Genomic DNA, 15588 nt, shown 5'->3' on the forward strand with positions numbered 1-15588 from the left:
AAAGAACCAAAATTGTGAAAATATAAAGTCAAATAATTATCTTCATGATCAGAATCGCAAAAATTAATTTTTTTAATGTTTTTTCTCATTCAGGCTTATAAGTAGCAAACCGTTTTAAATTTAAGAAAACAGTTAACTACAAAAATGTACCTAAGATTTCAATGAATAACTTTCTAAAACATATGAACTTTCTAGGAATGATAGGTAAATCGTAAAAATGAAAAGTTTCCCGAAATTTTTTATTTTCATTTGGTTTTTCTTTACTTCAACATTAGGGTGTCCCGTGGAATACTTTTTAGGAGGAATACATCTATAACGATGCGTTTCAATGAACTAAATACGGATAAAAAACATTTTTTTGAAAAGGTCCTCAGTTCTCTACCTGCGATTGAAAATCTTGTTCTCAGTGCAATATATTCAAACATTTTTTCTGCAATCTTTTGGAATTGGGTGTCAAAAATTACGAAATTTTAAACTTGTCATGGGGAAAATAAATAAAACTGTTTTTAGTGTATATCTGGTCCGCAAAAAAGGTATTTATTGTATTATAAGGAGCATACAAATTTCAAAAAATTCTGATATGGGCTAAACCAAATGCCAAATAATTTTTGGAATATTTTTCTGTATGAGCTAAAAATTACGATAATTTTGACACACATTTCGATAAAAAGCAAAAATAAAATGCCTTTCAAAGCCACTGAAAATCATTTTGTGGACCAGAAATATTCTATAATTTTTTAAAATTAGTCTTCCCGTAATCAGCTCAAAATGACGGATTTTTCGAGACCCATTTCAAAAAAATCGAAAATGTTTTATTTTTCAAAAATTCAGGAAACTTTTCACTTTTCGACTTAGATATCATTCCTAAGAAGTTCATATGTTCTAGAAAGTTGTTTATTGAGATCTTTGGTACATTTTTGTAGTTAACTGTTTTCTTAAATTTTAAACGGTTTGCTACTTATAGGTCTGAAAAAGGAAAATAATATAAAACAAATTTAATTTTTGAAGATTCTGATCATGAAGATAACGTTTTTTTACTTTATATGTTCACAATTTTGGTTTTTTGTAATAAGAGCAACAACATTTCCTCAGAGAGTAAATCAAAATTTGGAACGGTTTGTAAGATATGAGACTGGGAAAATGCTCACTTTTTTCAAAAGTGACACCGAGGCCCCAAATCTTTGGGGGCCTATAACTAAAAAAGTGCATGACTTTGGGCAAAACTGGAAGACACGGGTCTTCTTATTTTTGGTCTTTTATCATATAGTGGTGTCCGTATATGGTTATTTTTTTCGTGTTGCACTGTGTAATGATAAAATCGAAAAAATAAAATAAGTATGTATGAATATTATAAAATTAATATTTTTTAAATACACTATGGGAAAGGATATAAAAGATTCGTCACAGACATATATATATAGCCCTCTTACCCAGCAAAAAAAACATTGCAATAGTGCAAAGTGAATGAAATTTCCATGACTTTTTTAAGCAATAGTTGCACTATACAACTCATAAGAGCGGATTTTTGTGTTAGCGATAAAACGTCACAGTGTTGCCATAAAAACTACAGAAAACGTCACTGTTTGTTATCAAAACAATGCATGTTTTATAAAAAAGAAGACAATTGCAAATGTAATATAAATATTAATGAAACTTAAATTTTAAACAAAAAAACATTGTGATAATAATTTATACTAATCGATAAATCCATCATATTAATGTTTATTTTAGTAAAAATTTTATTAATTTTTTGCATCAGCTGTTTACACTTTTGCATTTCTTGCTCAAGTTTAAACCTCATCCATTGGGCGCTTAAATTAGCAAACAAAATTAACCAATTGAGTACTCAAAAACAACATTCGGGGATTAATTTTAATTTAATCCCTAATCCTTCACCTAATGATTGGCCCTAAATGGCATCTTAAACTCAAGCAAATCCGTAGTTCAAAAATATCATTACCCAGTAATATGTTTATACAAAAATGTTTTTTATTTAAAATTCAAATCAAGATTAAAAAATTATTTCTAATTATAAATTTTCAAGTCTAAGTACAAATTCAAAGTTATATTGATTAACCAATTTCATAAAGTCTAAATTAATAAACATATCAATTCCTCCTTGCCAATTTTTTGTTAAATGATGGAGAGAATTTTCAGGTTTGCGTTTTATTCGCTTCGATCTTCTTAACTTAGTTGGCGTTGAGAGTAGTACATCTTGACGGGAAGTTGAAGGTAATTCATCTGCATTATGTTGTTGCGATGGTACTGGACTGGAATATATTTCCTGAGGAAAACAGTCTTCCACTAATTGTCTTGAAGTTTGGTTTACATCAATATATTCAGATTCGGGTTTTAAATTTTTAAGTTGATTTTTATGTCTTCTAATAGTTTTATTACCAACTTTAATTAAATACATCACAGAGCCAATACGTCTTAAAATAATTCCACGCAGCCATTTTTCCCCCGAACCAAAATTTTTACATAACACGTTATCGTTTTCTTTAAAGTGATTTAAATCGGATACATCGTTGGTTGTTTTGTTCGAAGTATTAATAGGAGGTTTTAACAATGAGAGTAGGGTGCGAGGTTGGCGGCCATGGATAATTTCTGCAGGAGATTTTCCATCTTTATTAGGGGTTGATCTGTATGTTGTGAGATACGCTAAAAGAGAAGAATTTAAATTATTGCCACTAGTTAATTCTTTCTTTAAACAAGTTTTGAATGAACGAACAAATCGTTCTGCCAATCCATTCGATGCTGGGTGAAAAGGTGCTGTTGTTAAATGTTGAATTCCATTGATTTCACAAAATTTGTTAAACTCTTTTGTACTGAACTGAGTACCATTATCAGTTATGATTGTTTCAGGTAGGCCTTCAATAGCAAATATGCTTTGTAATGATTTTATTGTAGAAGTTGATGTAGCATTTTTAATCTTAGCTACGTATGGAAACTGAGAATATGAGTCAACTACAATTAACCACATATAATCATTAAAAGGCCCAGTGTAATCTAAGTGTATTCGCTGCCAAGGGAATGTAAATTCAGGCCAAGAAGAAAACTGTTTCGGAGGATCTGAACTATATACATTGCATGCATGACAAGAGGAAGTAATGTTTGCTATGTCTCATCAATACGTGGCCACCAGCAATATCGTCTACTTATTTGCTTCATACGAACAATCCCCCAATGGCCTTGGTGTATCATTTGTAAAACTTCTTTCCTTAATTGATTTGGAATTATTACACGACTGTAATCAGTTTGCATAATTAATACACCTTTATTTTGTGTTAAATTCAAACAATGGCGGAAATATGGAAGTAGTTCTTTTTCTATTACCTTATCAGGCCAACCATTCATAATATAGTAATAAACTTTACTTAAAACTTCATCATTCCTGGAATATTCTGCAACCTTTTTCGAGTCAATTGGAAAATTATCAAGATGCTCATCTACTGTAATATCGTTAAATTCAATCGAATTATCAAACTCGGAATCACCTTTGTAAGGAAGTCTGAATAATGCATCCGCATTGGCATGTTGTTTAGTACTCTTATAACGTATTTCATAATTATAACTTGCAAGTATTAATGCCCATCTTTGCAGCCTGTGTGCTGTTGTGCTATGAATGCCTTTCACAGGACTAAATATTGACATCAAAGGTTTATGGTCGGTACAGAGTATAAACTTTCTTCCATATAAATATTGATGAAATTTTTGGACACCATAAACTATGGAAAGACCCTCTTTTTCGATCTGACTGTAGTTTGATGATCATTCAAAGTCTTTGAAGCGTATGCTATGGGTCGTTCTGATCCGTCAGGATAAGTGTGTGAAATTACAGCCCCAATACCATATGATGATGCATCTGTAGCTAGTATAATAGGCAATTTTGCATCAAAATGTACAAGTTGAGCTATTTCAATCAACTGCCTTTTTAATTCCTGAAAAGCTGTTTCCTGTTCATCACCCCAAACAAATTTGTGATTTTTCTTACGCAAAAGGTTAAGTGGGCCGCAAATAGTTGAGTAATTTTTTATAAAAGAACAATAATAATTAATTTTTCCCATAAATGATTGAAGTTCGGCTATGTTCCTAGGTCTTGGAAGATGCTTTATTGCTTCCTGTTCCTAGGTCTGATGGACAAATACCTGAGCTATCTATTACAAATAACATATTTGAAGTTCATCAAGGTTTGGTGAAAAACCAGTAAAATTTACATAAGCGTGTCATTAAGATGTGTTTTATTTTTGACATCCAAATATCGGATTTTACCTCATCTAAAAATCAGATAAGATGTAGTTCAGAGTTGCCAAAAATGAACAATATCCCTCCAATGACACGCTAATGTAAAATTCATTGGTGTTTCACTCGAATTTGAAGCACTTCGGGTTACTAGTTCTGATGAAAATACTGTTGGGATATGAATTCAAAAGTTCAGTTCATCAGGGTCACCCCATAGAATCTTTGTGGTTCTACCCAAGAGCCCTTATGGAATTCTCACATCCAGATTTTTAATTCAGCTTTTGTTGCGTCTTATGGTTTTGCGTCTGGCAGGTTAACTACATGGAGCTCCCTTCCATTTAAAGCTTTTACATTCGCCCTTTCGTTGCCGACTACTCCCGAGTGGCCTGGTACCTATATGATGTAAACCTTACCTCTGGGAGAGTGTTCAGTTAAAGCTTTCTTACAATTCAATACGATGTTAGATTTAATTCTATCACCTGATATCGCCCTAATTCCCTTCTAACTGTCGGTAAATATATTAAGCCATAATTATTCTAATTCCTACTGGTATTTGCTCCAATGTTCCGCTTGACGAAGACATTCTATCTGGGATTATCAGGCACGTCCGATAAATGTGTATAACCTTCCAATGTGTCCAGTATACATTGATGACGTGTCCTATAACCGTTTTTGACCATTTCGCCTAAAGTAAAGAGTTCGGCTGTAAGCGCCGCCTCATATCGTATATATGTTTCAATGGGTGGAATATCTAGCAACGTTTCCAGACCTTCGTTGAAGTAGTACACATTGCACCACTTATACCTAAGCAGCATGTACGCTGAACTCCCTGTAGTAGTTTGATATTACACTTTTTGTCCGAAGCAGTCCACCAGATTATTGAAGCATAAGCTAGAATTGGTCTAATAACATGTGGTGTCTCCATTTTAATTTTCGGTCAAGTATTACACCTAAGTAGTTAACTTTGTCTGTTACCGGTATCTTCTTGCTCAGGATGCAAGGTTCGGTATATGTAGACATTTTTGTCTTTCTTGTGAAAAGACAGATTTCCGTCTTCGCCGGCCTCTAGGTTGAGCCCAGCACAAGGCCGTATTCAGAGCCTCCTAAGCTCTTCTACACAAGTAATTTGGATCCATTCACTTTAAAAGTATTACGACATCGTCTGCATAGCAGACAGGTCTAAATCCTTTACCTGTGTTAATTTTAGCCTTCAGAGCGTTTGTAGCTGTCTCGCTCCGATGGACGTTTATTTTGATAACCTCAATCATGGTCATCCAAACTGTCTTCCAGCGAGTTTGTGGTCACCTCCTCGCTCTTTGCATTTGACTCCTCCGGGTAGCCTGAAGTGGCTATTACTTAATTCAGTAGGTACTGTTGATGGATCTGCGGTGTCATTATCAGGCATAGGAATAGCAGTACTTGTTAATAGACGCATTCCCAATTCTGGAGAGCACTGCTGTTCTGTCTTCTGGCGGGTGAGTGATTTCCTCCTCGCTTTTAGCATTTGACTCCTCAATCGGCGCCTTCCCAATTTTTGGAAAGGGCAATTACACTTTCTTCTGGCGAGTTAATTTTAGGATTTGACTCCTCAACGTTATTAGTAGTGGATACTGATGCTGTGGTTTTAGGGTTTTTAGTGTCCTTTTAGAGTCTTGTTGTGACAGCCCTTCCAATCGGCACCTTTATTCTTGGCCATGGATTTCTGGTCGATACCTACTACAAATAAAGTTCCCTCAGGTTATTCTTTCCTGTAAAAGACATCCCATTTTTCCACGGCCAGCTCAGCATTTTGACCTCCAAGAATTTCCAGTATACATTCATTAGCCAGTTTACTGTCCCATCCTTTTATGTAGACAGTGGACTTTAAGAGCACCGTAAGCTCGCTCGTCTTTGCCAGTCCCAGCCTAGCGCTGTCCCAGGGAGGAGGGATACTTTCCACCAAGTTCTTTAGTGTGCTAACACATTAGCGAGATGCCAACCTCATCAAAATCACGCCCATGCTGAACTCGCAGCTCTCGCTCTCTATTGGTTGTTTGCCCTTTGAAGCGATTGCATGGTCCACTATCCTTATTGTTGACCAGGTCTTCTATTTTACTCTGTTGGTCTATTGGAATCTATTGGATCTATTGGAATTTTGTCTGTCGGATTACCGGCATTGTAAACTGCATAGCAGAGATCGTCCCGGTGCATACTTCTGGCGACTTTGACGTAAGATGGCGGCTCTTTTCCTCCGTCTAGCTTCTCCTTCCCCGTTTTTCATGGCTTCTTTTTAGATGTCCTTACCTTCGAGGTTGATTTCGCCGACGTGTTCGTCTTCGGAATATCTGGCTTGGCGTTGTCACCCTTACTCGCAGGATTCTCACTTGAGGTTCCTTTGAGTGAAGTATGGCTTGGCTTCGACTGTGACGGGGAGACTTTTTTCTTCTTAGGTTTATTCACAGTTGTCAACTCCTCGGGAGACCTGATCCTTTTTCCTCAGATTTTGTGAAAGAGTCCGATTTTTCCTTTGGAGTGTCATGGGATTGACTAACTATGATTTCCTGAAGCATCTTTTTAAACTTCCTCCTCTGTGCTCCAGAAAGTATTTTCTTAGTAATAGGTAGTTTAGCTATGCTATCACTCACCATTTTCACTATTTGATCTACTTCATCTACTCTCTTTTGCCAGTGGTATGCTGTACACTTGACGCATTGTCCGCCACGGAGGCCAAGATAGCCATCCCCGTAGTAGTATTTTGCTAACGATTGCAGGATGACAACGACACGTGACTCTCGAGTAGATCAACACTTGCCGCCGGTACTGGGTTATTTAGGGCCTACACCGTAACTTTTTTCTTTTTATTTTTCATATTTGTTTATTCCAGTTGTTTGGTCCACGGGGAATAATAATTTCCCATTCTGACCTCCCTCAGATTCAGTGGAAAAACTGGAAAACTCCCCCAAAAATACATAAAAACAATTAGCTTAGCATCATTTGGTTGACAGACGGGAATTTCTAAATGGTGCTGGTCAATTGTCAATGGTTTATGAATACGATTGGTTAATAAACCTAAAATAAGTTTTTATGAATACATCCGTTAAGTTTTAGAATTAATAGAACAGGGTGCACTTATAAGGCGAAGTCAATTCAACAGCTAATTGTTATTTTTTTAATGAAAGCTGTATACAGCTGTCGAAATGTACAATTTCGGGTTGCCATATGCGCAAAATCCTTTTATTTGCATAGGTATTAATTTAATTTTCAGGAAACCAAAATAATTTAAATTTATAATTAAAAGAGTAATTGTTTATATCTTTAAAATCTGCGTTCAATATTTATGTATATCATAAAAATAAATATCCGCCCAATGAAACAAGTGTATTTTTAAATTATTTTTGAAGTAAAATTTTTATAAAACTATAACTTTATAAAATAATGTGTAATATTTCTATATTTGGTCGAATGGTATATGTTCTTTTTAAAATTATATATGTATACAGTATAATTAAAAAACAGTTAAAACTAAATTTTCTAATGTATTATAAATTATAATACAATTTTAATGCGTTCATTTTGGTAATAGATGGTGTATTTGTAGGAAATCCACAAAAAGGTGTACACGTATGTTAAATTTGTTTGTTTATGTTTTATTATTTCATCATGAGATAGAATAGTGTGGAAGCAGAATTAATTGTTCTTTATATTTTTTAACTTCAAAATATTATGTTTCAAATCACGTCGAAAATTTCACCAATTCGATTGTAAGCAAAAGGACGTAAAATTTTTTTTCGGTCTATTTTAGGGTTAAAAATTTAATGTCTATATTTTATTTGATTTTCGACCGTATTTAATTATAGTAAAATATTTATCAAAACGTTTTAATACTAAGTATGGCCCATCGTAGGGGTGAGCGAGGGACGAATTGACTCGTTTCTATCTAATACTTGTGTTGAAGAATGCAGGTCTTTCGAAATAAACGTCGAACTAAGAGAGTAATGTGAAGCTTGTGTCGGCTGAATTCTGCTACAAAATCAAAAATGTTTCAGTACCTTTGCTTAAAAAAATCTCCTGGAATTCTTAAGGTGGTACCATACACGAGCTTTGCGGGCGAAGCATTTAAATCGGGTTTAAAAATAACACAGACCAATCGTTTGCATAAGTTCAAAGAAAACTCACGACTTAAACTGTCTGTTTATCAGACGTAGTACGCTGCGGAACACTAAATCTAGCAAACCATTTGGTAATTAAGGCTTTAGCTACTGTTTCAGCTTACATGTCGGTATTGGTACAGCCTCGGTCCATCTTGTGAACCTGTCGATTATAGTGAGGCAGAAGCGCTTTCCTTCACATAAAGGGAATGGTCCAACAATATCGATGTTAATATGCGAAAACCATTTGTTTGGAGGATCGTACATATCAGGACTTGTTTTGTGTGACGGTTCGTTATTGAACGTTGACAAGCTAAACACGATTTGACGAAATTCGCAACGTCTCTCTAGGTTGTGGGCTAGGTTGTGTAATGAGTTTATGATTTGGCAGCGAAAACTTTTGGGGACGAAAGATCTATCTAATACTTGTGTTGAAGAATGCAGGTCTTTCGAAATAAACGTCGAACTAAGAGAGTAATGTGAAGCTTGTGTCGGCTGAATTCTGCTACAAAATCAAAAATGTTTCAGTACCTTTGCTTAAAAAAATCTCCTGGAATTCTTAAGGTGGTACCATACACGAGCTTTGCGGGCGAAGCATTTAAATCGGGTTTAAAAATAACACAGACCAATCGTTTGCATAAGTTCAAAGAAAACTCACGACTTAAACTGTCTGTTTATCAGACGTAGTACGCTGCGGAACACCAAATCTAGAAAACCATTTGGTAATTAAGGCTTTAGCTACTGTTTCAGCTTACATGTCGGTATTGGTACAGCCTCGGTCCATCTTGTGAACCTGTCGATTATAGTGAGGCAGAAGCGCTTTCCTTCACATAAAGGGAATGGTCCAACAATATCGATGTTAATATGCGAAAACCATTTGTTTGGAGGATCGTACATATCAGGACTTGTTTTGTGTGACGGTTCGTTATTGAACGTTGACAAGCTAAACACGATTTGACGAAATTCGCAACGTCTCTCTATGTTGTGGGCTAGGTTGTGTAATGAGTTTATAATTTGGCGGCGAAAACTTTTGGGGACGAAAGATCGAATACGGGAAGTAGATATATCGCAAAAAATTTCCTCTTCACAGCCTAAAAGACTTAAACGTTTTAATATAAGTGATTTAGCTGACGTACCTTGATCATGCAGATAGTTTTACATATCCTTGTCACTTTTTTGTGCTGTTGCTAAATTGTTTAAATTAATGGTTTGTAGGCTATATTTGTTGTTGTATAATGTCTGTATTCTAGAGAGTGCATCATCTGTTGCATTCTCTTTGCCGGGTGTGTGACGTATGTCAGTTGTAAACTGATAAAGTCGAGCTGTCTTAACTTAGTGGTGGCGCGTTTTCCATTTTTTGTCTGTAGGCGAAAATTAATGGGCGATGGTCGGTGACTATGTAATATGGGCGTTCATCTATTGCATACCGAAAGTGAGATACAGCCTGATAGAGGGCTGCTAACTCTCGGTCGTAGGTAGCTTTTTCGAATAAAAAGCTATAGCCTGCATTTTGGCGTCAACTTTTTGGATTAGCGCTGCACCTACCGCTGTGTCTAACGAGTCAACATTGCTAATTCGGCATCGGGAACTGGATTAGTAAGTAATGTGGAGTTTTCCAATTCATTTTTGCATCGATTAAATGCGTTTTCGATTGTATGAGTCCATGTTAATGGTGTGGTATCATTCTTTTTGTTGCCACTAATCATAATTTGCAAAACTCCTTGATAAGCTAAAGTGTTCGGTAAAAATTTTCTGTAAAATCTTTTGAGACCTCGTGCGTCAACCGGTTTCTTGCAATTTTTTTTCACAGCAACTTTTTAGGTGCCCTCAGGGGATACGAGATGCGCATAGTGACAGGATGCCAAGTCAGGCCAAAAATAAGTGGACACATTATGAAGTCTTATGAATGGAAGCAGCCTTTTTTGTAAACATTCCTTGATGTAAATTTCGGTATTTATAGAGCCCGTTGTAACAAATTATTGGCTTCTTTTGCCGCAACTGCATATTGCTTGCCATACCAAGAACTTTCTGGGAAATTTTGTCTGCTTTTGGGTCCTAAACTTTTCTTCAACATTCCCTCGAGCATCAGCAACATAAAACTTTTGACCTGGAAGTTGCGAAAAATCTGCCAGAACATACGTTTCGTCATCCATTATGCAGCAAGAATATTTTTTATAAAACTTGACTTCAATTTCCGTGCTCTGTTTTTGGCCTCTAAATTTTTAGCAGCGTTCCTGTCAGGAACTTTTTGAGCCTTGTATGTTTTTAAACCTGCATTAGCTTTAACTTTTCGTACCAAATAGTCCGAGCACTGAGCTAACCGAGCTGCTTTCCTACCGGATGTGTTGGGAGCTCTTTTGAAAATGCGTTCTATTTTTTGGCTTTAGAAACATCATGTGGACCATTCCTTCTACCTGAACCAGGTTTTCTATCAACTGACAAGTTCTCCCGGTACTGTTTAATAACATTGGAAACAGTTTGACGGCAGACCTTTGTATGCTTGGCCAACTTTTTGTAAGACCAAGTTGGGTTTAGTTGAAAATATTTAATAATTTCAGTACGCACTTTTTTCTGATCACTCATTTTAATCAGATTAACAAAAAAATTAATATAATTGACATTACACATAATAACTGACATGTTTTTCAAAGGTAACTTGATCAAAAAAAAAAAAAATCAAATAATACTTTGGTTGAAAAATGTAATGAAAAACGTGTGTTACGAATTTTTCGATCTCACTCCTTATTAATCTAATGTAGATATCGCCGATGTAGGGAAACACAAACTCGACACCTCTAAACACCTCATTTATTAGTCGTTAAAAAGTTTGTGCGGCGTTTCGTAAACCGAAAGTAATAAAGTTGAATTCGTTTAAACCAATGGGAGTACTTATGGCCATTTATGGACCATCGTCTTTGTGAATGGGGGCCTTGTGAAATGCCTTCTGCAGGTCGATTTTTGAAAATATTTTTTACCTTGCAGATTACATGTGAAGTCCGGCATGGTTTGTGCGTTTAAAGACCGATAGTCCCCACAGAGTCTCCATGTTCCATCTCTTTTTTTTAACCATATGCAATGGACTGCACCAATTACTTTTGGACGCTTTACAGATTCGTGCTTGAATTAGAAACGAGAATTCGGCTTTAGCTGCTGCAAGCTTTTCAGGGGACAGTCGTCGCGGCCGGCAAAATGTTGGCAGCCCCGTGGTTTCGATTTTGTGAAAAATTTTTGATTTTGTTTTTGATCCGATAACGCATTTATGATTAAAATGTAATAAATTTATAACATTTAAGACCAAAATATGAACATCCATAAATTTTTTTGAAAAGGGTCTTTAATTAGCAATTGGGCCAATTATCAACTAATTTCGAATCCCAGAGAGCAATAAATTTCTAATAACAAACTATTTTTGTAAAATGCATATATCTTAATACCTATATTATTGGTTTTTAAACGATTCATTGACAATGATATAATTCTCTGTAAGAGCACGCAGAGAAAGACATGGCTGGGGTTAAAATTATGATTGTATCATATTATCGTTATTGTAACAATTTTAAAATATCATAATACATATGATTAAATACCGTAAAAATATTGTATCATGATATTTTTTTATTTATCATAATATTGTTATACATTATCATATTATGATCCAAGGTGATCCAAATTTCGTTTTAAATGTGTATCGAAATCAAAATAAATTTTATCGAATCAGTAAAATTACAGTTTCTAAAAAATAAAAAATATATATAATATAAAGATAATATACTTTCAATACTTAACACAATTCGCAAATTTCAATTTGCCGATTTATATGAAATTTTGGTTCATAAAAAATTTAATTATTATTTCATAAAAATACTAGTATTTTTAAGCCTGTTATGAATTTTAGTAATTTTCTAAAGCGAACCTTATTTTGATTATTTTGAATACCAATCAATCTGCAACAATAGTTTAGGTCCTATCGTTCTTTTAAGAGACAGACTGACTGACTGACATGTCTAAATCGTTTAAGAATAAAGACATAGAAAATTTTAATTTTACATATGAGATCAAAGACTTATAGTCGAAACTAGATAATTCAAATTAAATGTTTCACTTTTCTTAGCTTTTTAATCACATTCTGGTTAACTGCTCAAATCAGCAAAAAAATTAACAGTTAAAAAGGCGTTTTGTACCTGTGAAATCGGAAATTTATTGTACAGCCAGGATGTATGATAACGCCGAACATTGGCCGAACCTCACTTTTTACCTAACCCCGAACCCGTACCCGAAAGTTCGGTCGGACACTACTGCTTACTAAATACTTTAGACATGTATTGTATAAAATATAAGGCGTACAGTCTTTATACGAAAAATTGCAACTGGCAGTTGCTTATTTTGCTACTTGCAGTATCAGAACAAAAACAATTTTTTTTAACTAGAAAAAAATCACAACAAAATAAATTTTGTCAAAAGCAATATTAGTTCGACTGTTTTATGCGTGTGCTGCTAAAACACAAATATATATATTTTGATTGCTTTGCAATATTTTGCGTCTGCTAACAAAAATTGCAAACATAACAAATATTTTTAGTAGTAAAGTGATGAAAATATGTTAAAGTTTTATATTTATTGCATAGTCGTACAAAAGGAATCTTGTGATATTGCTGCATATTTAAACGCTGGTATGTGGCCATACCTTATAAATCTTAATTGAGTTTTTATTAAATATATCTCATTAATATTATACTTTTATTCAATTTAAATTAAGTTTTTAATTTCTGAAAAAATGTAATTTCAAAAAAAAAATAATTTTTTTCAAGGTTGTGGAAAAATTTTTAAATTTTGTAAAGAAATTTTCATTGCTATGTTAAAATCTTAGGCAGGAGTATTTTACAAACATATTTTTCTTAAAATTAACACATATACATGGTTATCAGAAACACAAAAATAAATTTTTTGAAAATTCTGATTTTTAATAATTTTTTACTATTTGTAATCAACATTTTTTATCATAGAAAAATGTATGGACTTTAGACCTTTTTTGATGACAGTAGTATCATTAAAATTTTTGCACATATATCTTAGCTGACTTTTTATTACCTTTCCAACGATATATATTTTATTAATATTCTTTACAACTAATTTTTTGAATTTTGTTTATTAGACAATGTACAGTGCGCCGGGCCGTGGGCCGGCTATTTATCTTAATTACGTATCTTAATTAAGCGAAGGCGGTGTTGGACATACCAGGAGAAATAGCCTGACCATAGGTCGGTTTTTTTGGAAATCTTTAGTAAGCGAAACCTGTGTTGGACATACCATAAAAGAAAAAATCTTGCTATTTAAATAAATAAATAATTTTTGACTAGATACAGAAATGGCTTATATCATAAATAAAAACTTATTTCATTGGATATTAAAATTTTTTATAATTAAATTATATAGACATTTTTACAATTTCTTTTAGATGAAAAAAAGTCGGTCAAAAAATATATTTTTCGGGAAAATCCCTAGGTCGGTCCATATCATTGGAAAGGTATTTTCAATAACTTTAATTTGACGTATAAATGTGGTAAATAAAATAGTTTTTGAAATATAGACAGAAATGTATTAAACTTTGTAGCCCGCCTCTTTGAGAAATGTCTCTAAACCGACTTGTTCCTTGTATTTTGTTAAATATTAGAAATATCCCATTTACACATACACGAAATCTAGTAGATTTCATTAAAATTCTTTTCAAAACTCTAGACCGTTTACAGTTACTGTTTTCGTCATTTAGGAAGATTTCATGTTTTCGAATATTTCTTGAAATTGTGTTTGATATAAAAAATAAAAAGGAATAATAGGATATTTACTAACATTTTATTTATAATAAAAAATTAGATATTTAAATTCTTTAAATCAACTTTTTATTCATGATTTTAAAAAATTTGTTGACATACCCAGGAAAAATTGTATTAGTTCCACAACTAGTTCTCGAACACATGATTTTAGGCTGAACTCATTCTAGTTTGGCGTTGAGACCGAAATTGTCACCTTCGGAACTGGTGCTGAGGAAGTGTTATGGAGTCGACACTCGTTCTTTGGATCGCTTCTGGAACTAGTTCTTTAATCAATGATTTTTGTTTGAATTTGTCAACTTTGGAACTAGTTCATTCAAGCTTTAAATTATTAAGATTAGGTACAATTTTGAGAAACTGTTGAGGAATTTTTACTATTGTACCAATTTTATTTACAAAACTTACATACATATCTTCCGTAAAATTTAATATAATTCGTCCGCGCCTCTATTATTTTAAAATATTTTTTGTAAGGATGTACTTTACAAGCAGCTAACTTTCCCTTCTCTCAGTACCATTGAATTAGGGATCTCTTTTATATCTTGTAGTTCAGTTGAATGCAAAAATATACATTTGAACGCGTTTTTTATTTCGATAAAAATTAGTTTATAAATTTTTAATTTTTTAACATTTTTTCAATTGATTCCAAGAAGTTGTTTCGGAATTAGTATACGTTCCATTGAACTAGTGTAGTAGCAATGTATAACTAGTTTTAAAGAACTAGTTCCTTGAAAACTATTTAGAAGTATTTAAAAAACACAACAATATTCTAAGGAACGTGTTCCAAGGATGTTGTTTAATAATCTGAAGTGGTTCTGTTTTCACCCGTTCTAAAACTAGCAGTTTTTAGAACAAGTTCTTAAATTTTTCCTGGGTATTAGTTTTTTTGTTTCCCAGCAAAAAAAGTGAGGAAAAAGAAGTAGAATTTTCACCACAAATAACATACTTGGTGAAAAACCTATGAATTTTACATTAGCGTGTCATTGAAGGAATATTGTTCATTTTTGACAACTATGAACTACATCTAATTTTATTCATATATGCAATAAAAATCCGATATTTAGATTTCAAAAATAAACCGAATTCGTTCAATGACATGCTTAAGTTAATTTCATTGGTTTTTCACCAAAGTTTGATGTACTTCGAATATGTTATTGTAGTGATTTTTCTACATCTCATTCCTCACTTTTAACTTGGTTTTCATTTATAAGGAAATATTTGGTTTATAAAAGCGAAAAATATATAATCGCATTTTTAGATGTGATTTAGATGTCGTTTGTAAAGTATGACATCATTTATTTTTTGCTGGGTTGGTTTGTTTTTCTCGCGTCGTATTTTATAGTATTATTTAGGATAAAACAGAGTCGCATCTCTAAAAACTATTATATTTT

At 33.4% G+C, this 15588-nt stretch overlaps 2 protein-coding genes across 4 annotated transcripts in view; one reads left to right on the plus strand and one right to left on the minus strand.

The window, feature by feature from the left end:
- The window catches only part of LOC111681656, a 99873-nt gene that overhangs the window by 39856 nt on the left and 44429 nt on the right, over positions 1 to 15588 (plus strand). The window lies entirely within an intron of this gene.
- Positions 2030 to 2983, minus strand: LOC124420906 (uncharacterized protein K02A2.6-like). Its single transcript, XM_046955353.1, has one exon. It carries the CDS (start codon positions 2981 to 2983, stop codon positions 2030 to 2032), a length of 954 nt encoding a protein of 317 aa, XP_046811309.1.

Source organism: Lucilia cuprina, chromosome 2, assembly GCF_022045245.1.
Source record: "Lucilia cuprina isolate Lc7/37 chromosome 2, ASM2204524v1, whole genome shotgun sequence".
NCBI lineage: Eukaryota > Metazoa > Arthropoda > Insecta > Diptera > Calliphoridae > Lucilia > Lucilia cuprina.

Coding starts and splice junctions, on each gene's coding strand:
- LOC124420906 (XM_046955353.1), bottom strand. CDS start 2,983: ATGTGGTTAATTGTAGTTGACTCATATTCTCAGTTTCCATACGTAGCT.